Genomic DNA, 18,965 nt, shown 5'->3' with positions numbered 1-18,965 from the left:
AATGTTGAAAATTGGAAAATTCAATTCTAAGCCTTAGAGGACGAAATCATTTTTGAAAAAATGTTTATAATAAATAATTAAATTGTCAATTTATGATCAAAATTTAATATTGCGTGGGTTTTGCTTGTGACTCTGTTTTTATGACTAGGCAACTCATTCTATTATCTCCTAATGAGGGTACAGCTCTAAAACTCAGTTTTATGGTTCTGAGGCCGGCTGGTAGTCAGGTTTCCCGAACTCTGTGGTAGCTCTCAGAGAGGCTGATACCATCAACAGCTAAAAAATATCAAAGTAATAATAGTGCCATGTTGCGCATGGATGGTGTCCCTGTTTGTACTTTTGGTGTGAATTGCGGAGGCCACATTTGGAGCCCTTTGTTACTTAGGGTTTATTAGTAGTAATGAGGCAATTGCTTGGGCTATTAAACGGTGTTCTGAGTACTATCTATGCTTCGAGTCAAGTTCTTCAATCTAATTTAGAAATGAATAAAGTACCAAAAACTATAAAACACAAAAAACCATCATCATCACCAAGTTCTCTGAACCTATAATTCACTAATATTCGTGGTCTTCGAAGTAACTTTTCATCTGTTGAGTCTTATCTCTTGCAAAATTCACCAGACCTACTTGCTCTTTGTGAGACTAATTTGAGTTCGGCTGTCTCATCTTGTGATCTTAGTGTTGATGGTTATCTGCCTCTAATTCGTAAAGACTCCAATAGTCACATGCTTGGCCTGGGCATTTACATTCGTAAGAATTCACCCATTTGTCGGAAAACTAGGTTTGAATCAAAAGACTATTCTTTTATGTGCTCTCATTTAGCACCACTTCACTCTATTGCCTTTCTCTTTGTTCTATATCGCCCTCCTCCATCTCAAGACTGTACTTTTTTTGATATTATTTCTGATCAAATTGACCAAGCCCACTTTCTTTATCCATCAGCTAATATTGTTGTTGTCGGTGACTTTAATGCTCATCACACTGAATGGCTTCGTTCTAGTGTCAGTGACTCTGCAGGCATTAAAGCCCACAATTTTTTCTTTGCTCTATCCCTAACTCAAATAGTCAACTTTCACACTCGCTTTCCAGACAACCCGAATCATTTACCTTCTATACTCGACTTATGTCTTGTTTCTGATCCTAGTCGGTGCTCAGTTTCTCCGCATTCACCCTTAGGTGCTTTTAATAAAGGTTTGATCTCTCTAACTGTTATCTCATTTTTCTTCATCATCTGAATCCCCCTATGATTGTACCTCTTACAACCACCTTAAAGCTGACTGGGACTGTTTACGTAATTTTCTTCGTGATGTCCCTTGGGTAGAAGTCTTTCGTCTTCCTGTCGACAAATGTGCTTCTTACATAACTTCGTGGATTCAGGCTGGAATCTTTTATTCCCTTCAACGATTCCAGGTCAAGCCTCACTCTCCTCCATGGTTTTCCTCACACTGTGCTGCTGCGATTGCCAATCGAAACCGTTACTTCCATATTTATCAGCAAAACAGTTCTCCAGAAAACAGACGTCTGTTTATTACTGCTAGAAACAATTGTAAAGAGGTTTTGTCTAACGCCAAAACCCGCTATTCTCAAGTCATGAAATCTCGTATTTTCTCTCAAAAATTAGGCTCTCGTGACATCTGGAGAATCTGTAATAATATTAATAATATAGGCAAATCTATAATTCCACCTCTCTTGTATGGTTCAGATTTTGTCACCTCATCTAAAGACAAAGCCGAATTGTTTGCTAAAAACTTTTCATCAGTATCATCTCTTGATTCCGCTAGTTGCGTTCTACCTGATATTGCCAACAAACATGTTGATCCATTGCTTGACATTCATATCACTCCAGCATCTGTATCTAAAGTGATTTCCTGCCTAGACTCTTCTATAACTTGTGGCCCGGACAACATACCTGTTATTGTCTTGCAGAAGTGTTCTCCGGAGCTGTCATCTATACTCTCAAAACTATTGAACAAGTGCTTATCAGAGTCTTGTTTTCCAGCCTGCTGGAAAGCGGCATCTGTTATTCCTATTCTGGAGAGCGATCTGATTCGTCTAACTACCGCTCCATAAGTCTTCTTCCTACCATTAGCAATGTTTTTGAGTCTTTAATTAACAAACACTTAATTTCTCATCTTAAATCTAATAACTTACTTTCTGACCATCAATTTGAATTTCGATCTTCTCGTTCTACAGCTGATTTGCTAACATTAATAACTGACAGGTTTTATCGTGCATTAGATGAAGGTGGAGAGGTTAAGGCCATCGCTCTTAACATTTCAAAAGCTTTTGATAAAGTTTGGCACGCTGGTCGTCTCCATAAGCTTTCTTCTTATGGTGTATCCGGTAACATCTTTAAGATCATTGAATCCTTCCTTTCTAATCGTAGCATAAAAGTTGTCCTCGATAGACAACACTCTTCTCTGTAACTCTTTTGTCTTATTGTCACAAGGTTATATTTATTTCATTTTTCAACATGTACTACATGGTTGATAGTGACTTGTCATTCAGCTAAGCCACATCCTTTTACTGTAACATGCTCTAAAAACATTCAATCATCAATTTTTTATTTCCTTGTACACCTGGCAGTATGCAAGTACCTTGTACACATTTCAGAACACAGATACCTTGTACACCATGTAGTATGCAGAAACATTTTACATCATACAATAAACAGTTACCTTGTATGTCTTGCTGTACACAGATACCTGGTACACCTCACAATTTTTGTGTCTCTAACAATTTACAACTTTTTAAATCTTTTGTCAATTGTTTTCTCACTTTAGCTCTTTTATTTGCTTTATGTTTACTCCCAAATTAGTGAGTTGGTGAAGAGTTATTAAGAGTTACTGTAACCTCTTATTCAGTAACTTCAGGGGTTCCTCAAGGTTCTATACTTGGCCCTATACTCTTTTTAATTTACATTAACGATCTTCCAGATATTCTCACATCTAAGGTGGCATTGTTTGCAGATGATACTACCATTTATTCTTGTCGTGATTAAAAACCAACACCCTCTGATTGCTTGAAGGGGGCATTTGAGCTTGAAAAGGATCTTACTTCTGCTACAGCATGGGGCTCACAGCGGCTGGTGAACTTTAATTCAGATAAAACTCAATTTTTTTCAGTCAATCGTTATCGCAATAATTTAGATCTTCCTATATTTATGAACGGTGATGTACTCGATGAGTCACCTACTCTTCATCTTCTAGGATTAACTCTTACTCCCAATCTTTCTTGGAAAACATATATCAAATCAGTTGCAAAATTAGCATCTGCTAAGGTTGCATCTCTTTATCGAGCTTGCCACTTTCTTACTTTGGATTCTATTCTCTATCTCTATAAATCTCAAATCCGGCCTTGTATGGAATACTGTTGCCTTATCTGGGGCGGATCTTCTAATGATGCCCTTTCTCTTTTAGACAAGGTGCAAAAACGCATTGTAAATATAGTTGGACCTGCTCTTGCAGCCAACCTCCAACCATTATCACATTGTCGTAATGTTGCTTCACTTTCTCTTTTCTACAAATACTATAATGGGCACTGCTCTAAAGAGCTAGCGTCTCTTGTGCCATCTACTAAAATTCATTCTCGTGTTACTCGTCATTCAATTAAGTGTCATCCTTTTTCTGTGACTGTTCCTAAGTGCTATAAAAACTCTTATTCGTCTAGTTTTTTTCCTCGAACATCAATTTTTTGGAATTCACTTCCTTCATTTTGCTTTCCTGATTCATATAATTTGCAATCTTTTAAGTCATCTGTCAATCGTTATCTTGTTCTACAATCTTCATCTTTTCTCTTTCAGTAACTTCCAACTTTAATTAGTGGCTGCTTGCAGCCTTGTTGGAAGCGAAGATGTTTAAAAAAAATATATATATTTTGTTGCCAATTTGCCATGCTGGAACTTTCATTTTATGACCATAACATTAAATTCCTAACTTTGTTTATTAGATATTGTAAAAATAGTTGAAAAATCCAACATCCTTAAAAATCAATAAAATTAATTTATTTTGATCTCGACCTTGGAACTCAATTTCTCAACTTTGAACTCAATTTTTTTAATATAAAAGCTTTTATGCAACTTAAATGAAAATGCAAAATTCGCTTTTGTCAAGCCAAATAATACAGAGAACTTTTTTACCCTAAATAAATTCTGGTGTAGTATGAGATTTTTACAATTAGGTTTTTAAGCAATAATAAACTTTTACTTCCCACTAAAAAAAATTTATATTAAATTTTTATTCACTTGTAAAAATATTGTAATATATTTTTACTGTAATGAGATTTTTACTCTTCACGTAAAATTGCACAATGCGACCACGTTGTATTTTGTCAATACTGCAGCGGAAAAAACAGAATTAGCCTCGCCATCATTTTTCGTTCTAATTTTAAAAAAATGGCAGTGAAACCATTATTAGATCCACTTTATTTCTTATTATCTTCTACTACAGTTAAAAAAATTATATATTGGTATGTTACAAATGGGAAAAAAATTAAAAGTATTCAATTTGAATGAACACCTATATAATATCTATAGAAACTACCCAAAATTTTGTGACATACTAGTCACAAGATTTTGGGTAGTTTCTATAGATATTTCATTCCAAGCTTTTCTGATACTAGTATTCAGCTCCAATGTGGAATCAAATTGCTTACCATTTTCATAAACCTTTCTAGAAAGTATTCCCCATAGATTTTCAATTGGGTTTAAATCTGGACTGCATGCGGACCTTTTCATTATGTGAATATTTTTTTCTCTTTAAACTAAGATATTGTAAGATTTGAATTATGGATAGCAGTATTGTCTTTTGAATAGTGAAATTTTTACCCATCAGTTCTTAACAATATTCAACAAACCAATTTCTCATTAGTCAATGTAGTCCTGTGAATTCATTTTTGTTGAAATCCATGTCAGTGTAAGTTTTCCAGCAAAGGAAAAATCTTCCCAAACCATAACAGCTCCACCCTCAAATTTACGAAAAATTCATCCGAGTTTCTTCCTCTTTTCCATGATCGTGCCAGTAACATTGATAGCCATCAGGACCATCTAGATTGAATTTTTTTTCATCACTAAAGAGAACTTGATGCCACTCTTCCTGCCAATGTGTTCTTTTGCAAATTGTAATCTAGCTTCTTTATGACGAACTGTTAGCATTGGTTTGCGCTTTTTCCAAACTGTGTTTGAAACTTTGTGTAAGATTTGTCTCACACGTTGAACAGTTACAGGTAGTTTTAAATTAGCACAAATTCGAGATGCAGTCATAAGCTGAGCAGCAGCACTACGTAAAATAACTCGTTTAGTACAATGATCAATTTACCGTTTGCCACCACTAGCCTTGTATGCTCCATAACTAACGCTAATCCTGAAGTAGTTATTAACCACTTTTAAAGATCTTTTAATTTTCTTTGCAATTTCCCGATTAGATAAGCCTGCATCTTTGAAATGGGACATGGTAAGCGTTTAACGAATGAAAAAATAGCTGCAACCAAAGCATACAAAGTATGCTTTGTCTGCTTTGATTGTAGCTATTTTTTCATTCGTTAAACGCTTACCATGTCCCATTTCAAATTCACGTATCAAAAGCCAAATGTTAAAAACTTTATGAGCACTGATTTCACAGTCTTTTTTTAACTTACAAATAATAATAAAAATCAAGTTACAAATGCGTATCACCAGATCAAAATATACAAGCAAAACTAAAAATAACTAAAAATAGTTATTGATGAGGCAAATTCTATCTGTTAACGCAAATATCAAGTATTATACGTTTTATAGTTTTATAAAATGAAAATTTAGTTATGCTAGTTTGTAACAAAATTATTGTGAACTGACGTAAGTTGACGTAAGCGTGAACTGACGCAACTTGGATAAGGGCAAACTGGCATAAGTGCAAAGCAGGTACAAAAACTTATTAAGTGCGAACTGGCATAAGTGCGCCAAAAAAATTTGCAAACATTGGCATAAGTGCAATTAGGTATAAGTGCAAATTAGCATTTCGCACTTAAACCAACTCGCTTTTATGCCAGTATTATATGTTAATTTATGCAACTTTATTCGGCGCACTTATGCTAATTTGCTTTTATGCCAGTTCGCACTTATGCCAGTTTTTGCAGCGGCTTTGCTCTTATGCCAATACGCACTTATGGCAATGTTTGCAAATTTATTTGGCGCACTTATGCCAGTTTGCACTTATGCCGATTCGCACTTATTCCAGTTTTTTCAATTGCTTTGCACTTATACCAGTTCGAACTTATGTCAAATTCTTTTGGCGCACTTATGACACTTCATACGTATGCCAGTTCACACTTATGCCAGTTTGCACTTTTGAAATTTGCACTTATTCAGCCTCCCGTTTTTATTTTTTTGTTGATCTTCTACTTCAATTTTTAACATTTTAAAAATATCAAAAAAACTTAAAAACAAGAAATCTTTCCGGCGTATTTTTTGCGTATAAAGTTATGTTAAATATTTATGTAGCATTTTATGTTAAAAATTTATGTAGCAACTTTGTGTTATAATTTATGCAAATTAAATTTGGATTTATAATTAAAATTAATAAACTTCTTTAGAAATCTCCCAGTAATTGACGAATTTTATCATACAAAGATGCATTTACTCATTGCTGTTTTTGTACTTTTCTTTAATAAAATCAACAACAAATTATCTTTTGGAGATTTTCATAAAATAAGATTGACTGCATTGTTGTCATAGAAGCAGTTTATAAATACACATACAAAAAGTTTGATGATTGCATCATTCTTGCAAATAGTTTAGTAAAATTTAGCTATTTTTCTTAAACAGAAAATAAAAAAGTAATATGGGTTTGGAAAAAGATACAATAATGAAATAACAATTACAAATAACATTGAATTTTAGCGTCAGCGTGGCACTCATTGTAATCGGCTTCGGAAATACCGTCGATAACAAATATTCCTCGTGGTAATATGCTTAAATATCTAAACCATTGTAAAATCAAATTCATGTAATTTAGAAATATTTCGGAAAATGTGTTTCATTGTTAAAACGTTTAAAAATATAAAGTAGTTATACAAAAATATAAAACAGTTGGAACTAGTGACAGAAACAACTGAGAGAGAGCGGGTTAGTATAAAGAACTGGAAGCATTGGATTAGGCGTCAAAGAGATATTATAACTTAGCTTGTTTAAAATTACAAGGCAGCCCATTTACAGGCGAATCAGATGTCAATAAGTAAATTGAAAAAAGAGAAAGATCATTTAAATGTCAAAAACAATTGATGAATGGGATGTTTATTTTAGTAATACAGTAGATTTTACCCGTGAAGATCCACTTTATTTAAAACCATAGTTGTTGATGAAAATACAAAAAACGCCGTCTATGTCTACAGAAGAGCAAACTAACAATTTAAAGATTCTACTTAACTTGGAAAGCCTATACAACAATTACAATCGCCTACGTGGACTTTTTTTTAGTTGTTAAGGTGCTCTAAGAAGAACTAAGGGTCTTATCACAAAGTACCGTGGAAGAGCAATTTAACTTGGAAGTTTAACGTGGAAGAGCAATTTAACTAAATAGAACTATATATAATAGAACACTATTCCTTACCAATGAAGTTTATCTTGGCAGAGCAAAAATTAAAACTCAGACTTCTTGATTCTGAGAAAGAACTCAAATCACTGCACCACGGCTACAATGAAGTTATTTCGCATTTTCACGAGTAGAATATAAATATATTTTCAATAACCAACTTACTAATCCTTTTTTAGCAACACCTTTCATATATCCATATTACCCTACTGGTGGGGTAATACGGATAGTCATAATATATTTGATACATATATCACACTTATTGCTTTTCATGAATTTAAAAGGTCAAACTGTATTGGTTATGGTTAGCAGTTTTTTTTTCTTACTGATACAGTCTTCTGTTTAGTTTTGTTCTTCTCTTTTTCTTGCAACCTTGCGACAACATCTTGAGCTGTTAAAAATCTGCCCTTTTTGGTCAGAAGACTTTGATACATTGTATACTGACTTCTCTTCCTTAACAAGCTGTGTGGCAGTCATTAATTTGTTATGATTGTATGTACCAATAGTCTTGCATTGATATTTTATTTTACGCATGATAGTTTATTTCAGTCTTATTATTTTATCTAAAATATTATAAAATTATTTTTAATTATATAAAATATATATAGTTTAATTATAAAGTAAAATATGATAATAAAATAAAATATATTTACCCTAGCTATTCAAAGAAAACAAATTTGAATTATGATCTTAATGTAAATAGTTCAATAACATTATATAAAACTATTATATGTTACTGAAAAAATATATAATACTATATTTAAAAGCAAGTGAGCTTAAGTATATAAATAAATGTCATGTAGCTTATGATTTTGTAACAAAATTCTATAATGTTAATAGGATTATATATATTTTATATATATATCCATTTTAACCCACTATCATTTTACCTGTATATCCATTTTACCTCATTTTAGATTTTTGTTTATTTATCAATATGGGTTAGAGAACTTATAAATTAAATTTTACATGTTGTTACATGATGGTCCAACTAATAAATTTATATCATTATTCTTGGATAAGTAAAATTACTGAAGCCTACAGACAAAAGTTTTGAAACGTAATGTTTTTTTATTTTTTTCAAAACAAAATGTTTTACATTCTAACTATTCATGTAAATCAAATATAAACATTGTTAATGCATAAAAAAAAGAGAAGCTAATTATGCGTGTAAACTGTTGGTAATTTTCACGTTTTAGCATTATGTATAGATAACTTACTCCATGCATACTTATTGAATATATCAATATTACCCCAACAATTCATATTACTCCACCCTCCCCTACGTAGTTTATTGATAAAACGAAAAGAATTATATTTACCAGGGATTCTACTTTGATATTAATAATGATTTCATTTAATTTAACAACTGATTGTTTTATAATTAAATAATCACTTTTATTGAAATTGGAGTAGAAGGCAAAATATTTATAATGACAAAAAAAATTATTAAGTAATTCAAAATTAGCATAAAAAATTAATGTTATTTTTGGCCCCCTGGTGATATATGTCTATAATAAAAGCTCATTTAATATTCATTCCTTTCTTGAAGTGAGTTTCCACCAATCCTGACGCATGTTTTTTAAATGCCGGTTATTTCTCTTTATAATCACCGGGGGGATTGATGCAGAGCTGGCCCCCTGCGATAGCCGGAGCAGGGGGTGCGCCAGTGTTGCACCTGGACTGGGGGGGGAAGGGATACATGATTCTATTTTAGATGAGAAGAAAAGCGAAAAGTTTTATTCATTCCCTCTTTTTTTAATGGGTGGAATGATTTATAAATGGTAATTTGTTAAAAGTTTTATGACTAGGAGAACAATTTAATGATCATTCTAAAGTATTTTTTTTTTAACGTCTAAATTATTTCAAGAAATAACTTTTTTTTCTGAGTAAAAGGCATCAAAAATTACATAAATGAATCATACTACTCCTATTATTAAATTATCATGGGTTAAAATTTTTTTTCTCTTTTACAAATCTATAAAAGACATCTTAAAGACATCTTAAGTTTAGATGAAAAAAATATATCTATGCATGAGTCTATTTTATGCATCTAATATGCATCTAAAATAAAATAAAAATAGTATCTCTCTAATCAAGCGTCTTTTCGATCTCTAATATAAGTCTAAAATATACGTATCTACGAAAGATAAAAATTAGAGCAATTTAAGATGGTCAAAAAGACGTCTATTGCTTGCTGGGTATATAACATTCATAATATACAAAAATTAAACATGTGTTGTTATATAATTTAACTTGTTTGTTTTAAAATGTTATATTATATAAATTATTATCATAATTACAAATTAGTAATTTAGTTTAATTTTAAAAACCTAATTTTATTGCGTCATTAAAATCTAGTGTAACACCGTTGATACCCGATGGACAATTTTTACGAAAATGAGCGAACAAAAAAAAGTATTTTAAAATCTCTACAATATCGCTTGTTTTGAAAATATTTATTGGAAAAACAAATTTCACAAACACTTTTATAAAAACATTTTATAATAAAGTTAGAGGTCATCCATAAATGATGTCAGTGTTTTTTTCTCAATTTTTCGACTCCCCCTCCCCCCTTTGTCAAACTGTCAATTTTTGGCCAACCGCTCGTTATATATGATGTCAGTTTTTGTGTACTCCCCCCTAAAAAACTATAAAAATGCTTAAAAACCATTGATTTTTTTTCTGACTAAATCATACATTTATATAATAGTAGATCTCATCAAATTATATCATATAATAGTCGATATCTCATTAAATAATCAACTAAGCAAATAGTATTATATGTCTTTAATATAATCTTCCAATGGGTTGTTGAAGTGATTATCGATTGAAAAAAGAAGTAGTGAATGCTCTCCGCACACTAAAAGGATGTCGTTTTCTTGAGGTACAATCAAATTTGTTGCATCAACTTCATTTTCATCTAACCATTAAGCAGTTTCCGAACTCTTCTGCAAGGTGATGACTGCCAAAAATTCTGTCTGACGCTTGACAGCGGTACGAACAGGTTGGACCCTTTTGATTAGGAGTCTTATAGCAGAAGAATATATAGAAGCGTGCTTTTTCAAAATAGCTTGAGAGGCAAAGAAGTATATTGCACTTTTTACAGATTCAATCAGCTGGGCTAGACTGAATTGATGGACAAAACGCATCATACGGCAAAATTGGAAATCCTTTAACAGTACGAGGAAGAATACTATCAATGTTTGATGCGATGAGCATAAAGACGGATGATGGAAACAATTCTTTTGCTCCTTTTGAGACATCTACTGCTTTAAGCCCGTCTCTTTTTTTGGTGACAGGGACAGGTGGCGGAAGAAATCTTGCTCTAATTAGAGTAAAGTAAGAGCTTCTAAAAGTCCGAGAACAAGAAAGATTTTCACATTTCACAATTTGAGTAAAATATTGACTTGTACGAAGATGATCGGCAATCCAACGTTGATCTTGTAATAAAAGGCTCCTTGACTCTGCTTTGTCTGGATCAGAATACTCTGTAATAGTTGGATAACCGTCAATTTGTAGATCAGACTAAATATTAGCCAAAGCCAGTCCAGCATAACCAAAATTCCGTTTTTCTAAATTTTCATCTATTGCCCTGCCTGATTTAAAACGATATGTTGGTTAATATAGGTTAAAAATATATATTATTATTTTTACAAATTATCTTTTGTCAATGTAATTACCTTGAGAACTCAAGATAAGTTCCGTAATGTTTGTGCGGAAGAATCACCCCAGATAATTCTTTACTTAGAGGTGCCATTCGTCGCTCAGCTCTATTGAATGCACTGCGGCCTGGAGCGTTCGTCATGATGAAAAGAGCGTCAAGGTTATTCTTCAAGAATTGGTGAATCCCGATTTCAATTACTTTCTGGCATCTGGGATTTTCGTCGGGTCCTCCATTGACGTTAAACACAACGATAGGCTTAACCATGTTAGTTTGAGGATCTCTGGTAATAGAGTCGAATTCTTTGATATCCAAGAGCCGCTGAAAGTCTAATCCATGAGCAAAGGCGGTCGAGGATGCGTGTTTTCCTGATCGAACAGCAATATAGGTAGGTTCAGAATAAGTAACAGCATCTGTTTTTCCGAGACCATCTTTTTTGATCGTCATTCCAGCGTATAAAGATGGTTTAAGCTTGTATTTAGCAGCCACGACCCAGTCGTGGTCCGGGAGATTTACCCGGTACTCCAAATGCATCAACAACGGCGCCTGTATTTTGGCTGCTGTGATTCCAATTAGCACTCTAGGCTTGTCGTCTTGGCTAATTCAACACACTTCATCTGCCCCTAAAATAGAACAAACTTCTTCCACATATTTTGTAGTTGAACTGCATTCATTCTGAGGACTGACCAATCTATCAGGGACTGTTTTGACGTGCCTTTTGCCCTCTAAAGTTCCGTAACTTCTCGGAAGTAGACGAGTATAGATGGCGCTCCTGCTGATTGCAAATCCAATTTTGTTTATCTCAAATGTCAATTTGTCGAGAGTTTTAATGCTCTAAACAATAAAGAAATATATTTGGATATAATTAACATTATTACAGAAAACGGGATTTATTTCTTAAATTTTATTCAAATCAAATCTTGAAATTAGTTGTTAACATTTCAAGAATAATTACAATAGTGCAAGTACTAATTAAGAGTAAAATTCAAACAAATACGATATTAACAAACATAGCTAATCTATAATTACCCGAAGAACCTCTGACCGACGTCTTTCATCAGCGGACGAACTATGGAAAGCAATATCCATAATTCCCTTCAAAAGAGAGGTTGATCTACTTCTAATGACAGTCGACCAGGCTTCTTTCTGATTTTTAGTTTTTCTTTGATTTCTGGATGCTAAAAGCAGATTTCCTCCATTCTAGCTTTTTTCAGTTCTCTAGTTTTCTTCTGTTGAGCTTGATCATACTTTTTTTTGGCCAATTCTTTACATAGATGAGCTAGTTTCTTCTTTTTCTTTTTCAAATCATCCTCTTCAGCTTCAGCAATGAACACACTTCTCTTTCTAGTCTTCAGTCCAGCAGAGTTCACAATTTAAAGCTGCAATCTCAGAAATGAGTCGATTTTAAGCCACTGTTCCTGCATTTTTTTGATTTAGTGTGGTTAACAAACTTAAAGTTAATGCACTTTGTTGATCATCAATAACAGATCGCTCATTGGTGGACTCAACAAACTGTGAGGAATTCTTGTCAAATTCAAGTGGAGTATACGTGGGGGCAGACTGTTTTGGAGTATTGGCCCAAAATGATAATTGCTTGCTCTTGAACTTCATTGCCTTTTCATTAAATAAATTGATTAAATACATTACTCTTGATTCAAGATCCTTATGCACCAGTTTCTCTTCTTTTAAAGAATTCCATATACTATGGACTTCTTTCTGGATATTAGCCTTTTTTTTATCGAGATGACCATTTCCATACGAGACCATCAATAAGTTAAGTAATGCGGTTTTATCCACATTTTGATATTAATTTATTAGTATTGTTTACATCACAATCAGAATAATGATTTTGTTCATCGTTGGCGCAGGCTTTTTAAAAGTGTTTTTTCAACCCGCTAGAGAGAAATTAGCGTTTCGATTTTTCAATAGACTTTATGTGTTTGGATTGCATCACGTTTTACAATCAACTAGAGAGCAATTAGAGTTTCGTATTTGAAATAACGACAATTTAATTTCAAAAAATAACAAATTTATGAGTTTACTTTGAACCGCATTTTATAATCCGCTAGGGAGCGAATAACGATTGTGAATTTTATATACGAAGAGTTAACATTTCTAACATAATTTGATTCGCAGTCAAATGGTAATATAATAATAAAACGATAGTAATTTTTATTTTACGTTATTAGTTGTTATTTATTTAATGTCTCTGGGAAACTTGTTATATTAATTTATAATATTATATTATAAATAATATAATAAAATATAATATCAAATTCCCCACATTTAATATTTATTTCCCTACGAACAAAACATCATTTCTATACCATTTAGTAGATGTAAACACCGTTAAAATCTGCTTATTAAAACTAAAAATATAATTTAAATTGACATCATTTTGGCCTTGATACCCCCTCCCCATTGTCAATTAGTGTTAAACTTTCTAGCTCGCCCTTCCCCCCCCCCCCTCCTTCTTCCCCCCCTCCCCCCTCTTCTTATATTCACTGACATCATTTATGAATGACCCCTTATGTGAAGTTCTTCGCTATCTCAATTTTTAATTTAAAAAAATGTTGCTTTTTTCATTAAATTGAAGAATCGGAATAATATTTTGATTTGCAATGAGTAAGATCTTCTAAACTTTTATATAAACTGTTTAAAGTTGATTTATAACCCAATTATTCATAAAAAGTAGTCAAAAAATTCATCAAAAATCAAGAAATTTTAATAATAAATAACTTTTTGACTCTTTTTGTCTCTCGTTTCTAGTGCCTAATATACGTTACAGACACAGCAGAATGTTTTTTAAGAGGAGCTATTTTAATCAGATTCTTTAAAAAATTGGGAATATTTTATTTGGAATATGGTAAAATAGTAGTTTTACTTTTTGATTTTTATCGCGGTTAAAAATTGCGTTTTTTACAAATCTGTTCTTAAGTACGTCGAGTATCTCTATGATTTATGAAGGCGCGGTTGCGGTAGTTAAGGATTTTCATGTTTTTAAAATTTCATGTATTTCAAAATGTATTTATTTTTATGTGCATGTGCCATAAGGATCTGTTATGAAACTACTACTACTTTTCACCTACATATATGATCTACCAGTCAAAATACTACTCTATTTTAAAATGTATGCATGCGATTATAAAATAATTGGGGTTATCAAATCAAATAAAGACACCATTAAATTCAGAGCCGAAATCAATGAAGAAATATCTTTTAATGGTCGCAACATTCATTTCGTAGATTGCAGTTGATTTTTTATTGGTGTTGTGACTGATGTGCATGACATATGAACAAGATTATTTGCCTTTAAATGATATCTGAACGAGATTTTTGACCTTTAAATCTTCAGTAATTACAATGCCTAAATCTCGTTCAGATATTAAGCACATAACAGCATGTACAACTGCATCTGCTAACAACCTATGCAGTCGTACATACCTGGTAAGTACCGTATGTCTGGCATGCTCAAGAGTGCTTTTCGAGGCCGTAGTCGTGTACAATGGTGCATATTGTATACTTTATACGTTCGCCAACACTTAGAATCCGCAGTAAAAGCCATATCTAGCTTAATATCGAGCAATTAAGATATAGCTGAAATCGAGCAAGCACCGTGCCACGGAACACATCTCTACCATAATTCACTTACCCTACACTCAGCGATTATCAAGACTAAACCTGACAATGTTAAACAAACAACCCTATGGGCATTTGTTTTTAAAATTACGTGGTAAATGTCTTTGAAACGTCTTTTAAACGTTCTTTACGTAAGTATATTTAAAAGACGTTTAAAAGACATTTACCACGTAATTTGTAAAAATAAATGTCCGTTTGGGGAAGAGCAAGAGGTGATCTTACTGAGCAATACAAAATCAGCAGCAAAATCATAGTTAACTTTTATGGTCCTTCAACATCAACCAGAATTAACTTCTTTAAAGTACAGTGTTTGAGCTCGCAGACACACCAAAAAACGCTAACCACAACTTGCCCGAAACTGCTCGGAAAGAAGCAACTTCCTCACCAACCGAGTAATCAAACCATGAAACGCTTTAAACCAAAACGCTGTGATTTCAAAAAATCAACATAATGTCAAACACAAAAGTCTTTATTATAGCACCTTAACTGAAATTTGAAGGCTAAAAACTGAATTTTCATCACAGAGCGGCCTGGCGTTCCGCTCTTCATCCATAACTCGTATTTTTTATTAATTGTTAATAAATTAAAACTTAAAAAAATTAATTAAAAATAGATTAACATTATTAATACAAAACATAAAAAGTATCTACATTTCGAAATAAAACATAAAGTTTGAATATCAATAGTAGTTAATATTTAACTATTATTATGATTTACTAATTGTTATGATATTATCTAATCAAAAATTATCATTCTCTTTGAAAATTTATATTAAAAGATGCATCAAAGTGTACATACATCAAATAATTTAACAGTAGTGGCAGCGGAGTTTACATACATAAACTGATAGAGCCATATGCGCACGGGAACGCACATACATTTACTGAGGTTTTGGTTTGGATAGGCATTCTTTTATTAATGAGAAATCTTTTTTTTTTTTAGCACTGCCGGTAAATTTATACAAATTGATTAACTAATTATTTAACTCACCATCTAGAAATAAGTATTACTAATTTAAACTTTTTTTTCCATACTAACAACACACTTCCAGTATATACTTATTACATTTAAGTTGTTTTTTTGCTAACGCTGCCGGAAAGTTCAAAATTTTTGTAATTTAAAACCATTAAACTTTTAAATTTAAATGGTTTTAAAGTTTTTACTTAATTTAAGCTAAGTAAGTTAATTAATTTGTAGTCAGTAATTTAAAGTGTTTTAAAAGCGTTTTACTGGAAAGTCACTTTAGTGGCAGTTTATATGAGGCAGGCTATCCCAATTAGCCGGACTGGCTTACCTAAAAGAGATTTTGGCATGTTTAATATTTACTAATAAAAATTATTCATGTTTACATAAGAAACGGGCTAACCCGAATAACTGAGATCTCGCCTTATTTCTGTGGGAACCCACTCAGGTAAAACGACTTTTTTCCATATTTCCGTTTTGAAAACAACCGTTTAAACAAAAATATGTAATTCAAAGTTAAATTGAAATTCCAATGTAAAAATGTATTTTTTATGTTATTACTTTTTTAGTCAGCCCGGCTAACCGGGCTGCCCCGCCTCATATAAACAGCCCCTAAGAAAACTAAGAATGGAACGTAAAATCACTTATGCACAATCAGAAGTTTTTAGTTTTCATAGATAGTAAGAAGTATTGGATGTCTGAAGAATTTAGGTTATAAAAGTTGTCAAAGTTTTTGTATCATATATGTATCAAATGCATCATAAACTTTCTCGCATAAAGGCAACACTATGATTAAAATGTTTCTCCTTTTCTTTACCTCTCTATCTCTCTCTCTCTCTTACAAATACTACTAACAATTTATATTCATTTATAAACCTCAAAAATAACGATTAAAATTTGTGTAAACATATTGTAATTATACTTAAACCGTACAAAAATATTTACAATAATTATCAACTAAAATTACAATCTATTTGACACCAAAGAATATTTTGGGAATACGTAATATAATCACAATATGAGTCTATCATTTTCTATATGAAGTTTTCGATAACCTGAGTTTATTTTTAATACAAAAGTCACATGTTTCATCAGCTGTTATTTTCATCATATAAGCACTAATTTCGAAAATTGCTATTGTTCAGATTTTAAAACTTTCCGTCAAAAAAATATTCGACTGAGGCCATTACGAACATGTATAGTCAATAAAACACAGTATATCTATTTAAGGTTGTTAAATAGGATATCTTTGGTTTAGACAGTATCTTGAATCAGGCTTGATTCAGAGGATTAAGACAAATTAAAAAAAAAAAATTTAATGTGTTATTCTTAATGAAGTAAAAAATTATCACTATATAAAGTTTAAAACCGCATCAATTTGGGAAGTTACCTATTTATGATTATACTTTTTGAACGTGAGAGATAATACCATGAAACTTAAAATTTATCGATGAATATAAGTTTATTTGATAATAGTACAAAAAATATTTCATCAACTTGTTGTCTCTCACCTTTGGGGGTGGGGAGGATGAAGGTTAAGGGCTTTTTTGTTCCCAGCCTCCAATCATCACAATTTTTTGCAAAGCATTATTATTTGATATAAGTATATACATACAAATGTTTGGAGTTTGCTCCATGTCTTGAAGTTAGCTATCTCAAACACCAAAAAATCCTGGATCCGTCACTGATTCCTAACCACAAAAGTATAGACTGGGCTAAGAGTCAAGAAGTTGTTGTTGGAGCAATTGGTTATTGGAAGTTAATTACGATACTTATTAGCATTTTAGTATATTAAAATGAAGGTTAAATGAAGTTATTTTATTTATTACTCAAAGTTAAATGATATTCACATAACCAAATCTAATAATGTAAACATATGAAACAATCTTATTAGTGTATAGATATTAAAAGCAAAGTAAAGATGCATCGAATCGGTTGCTTGCATACTTTAAATATTAGACAAAAGACTATGTTTGAACTTGCAGTAATTTATTATTTCTCCAGTAAATTTAATGCGTTCAGTTTCACATTTCAATACTTTGCGACCAATTTTTCATAAAATTTCAATAATATCAAATTAAATTTTTATTTTACTTTTTTTTTTTAATTTTTTAACGTTTTTAAAGCTTAAAAGTAAAACATTTATTATTCTTATTAATTGATTTTTAGATCGAATTAGAATTTATAATTGTATTATATAATCAATGGGTGTAGTTGAATCCTTATTAAAAGCTGATCTTAAAGTTTTTGTAAAAACTGGAGACGTCAAAGGAGCTGGAACAGACAGTAATGTTTATTGTTGTTTAATTGATGATAAAGGTAATAAATCACAGGATATTTTACTGGATGTCAAATGGCGAAACGATTTTGAAAAAGGAAATTTAGATGAATTTGACATTCGAAATGTTTCGAACTTAACTAACGTTGTATCAATCGAACTATGGCGAGACCAGAAAGGAATTAACGAAAGTTGGTTTGTTGAGTATATAATTGTGAAACACCCAAACTACACATCTCCATTTCCCTGTAACCGTTGGATTGAAGCAAATAAAAAGTACGCCTTTTACATTTTTAACTCTTCTTTGCCGCAATACGATCCATATTTATCACAAAGAAAACAAGAGCTTGAGGCAAATAAAGTGAAATACATCTTTACAAACAATTCTGAAATTCCTAAACAGGTAATTTAAAAAAAATTTTATTACTGCATTGAAACAATTAAGTCATTTTAAATGAAAAATGTTGGATAAAGTTTCTCGCTGTATAAATATTTGGCGCTATTCAACTTTCTCTGCCTCCTCTTCCAGTTTTTAAAAAGTAATTTATTAAAAAAAAATAATTTAATGAAATTTTCTTCAACCACTTCAATCACCGATGTTTCTTACAAACTGTATAATATTCAAGTCGGACTCAGGTAAAATGCCAAAATGCAGAATGAGAAATTGCAGAAATTTTTAACGGGTAAAATACGGGAATAAAATTCAAAAAATGTCTCCTATCCCTAACCACGACACCATCCTAATTCTTAGTCAATGTAGCAGCAATCCTTTGCATGCTCTTACTAAATTAGTCGATGTATGAACTGAAGCCGCTTATATCTTAACCCTATTTCAGCATTTTATTCCCTAACTTTAC

The 18,965-nt window shown here is 31.9% G+C and overlaps 1 protein-coding gene across 2 annotated transcripts in view; it reads left to right on the top strand.

Annotated features, from left to right (window-relative positions):
• The window catches only part of LOC100213618 (polyunsaturated fatty acid 5-lipoxygenase), an 89,592-nt gene that overhangs the window by 13,257 nt on the left and 57,370 nt on the right, over positions 1–18,965 (top strand). For both annotated transcript variants that reach the window (XM_065811080.1, XM_065811081.1), the window contains exon 2: positions 18,000–18,511. In XM_065811080.1, the coding sequence (XP_065667152.1) occupies positions 18,035–18,511 (477 nt within the window). In that variant the 5' untranslated portion in view covers positions 18,000–18,034. The remainder of the gene's footprint in view (positions 1–17,999; positions 18,512–18,965) is intronic.

The sequence above is a fragment of the Hydra vulgaris genome, chromosome 11 (assembly GCF_038396675.1).
Source record: "Hydra vulgaris chromosome 11, alternate assembly HydraT2T_AEP".
Lineage (NCBI taxonomy): Eukaryota > Metazoa > Cnidaria > Hydrozoa > Anthoathecata > Hydridae > Hydra > Hydra vulgaris.
The sequence above is the reverse complement of the archived record's forward strand: the minus strand, read 5'-3'. Positions and strand labels throughout refer to the sequence as shown.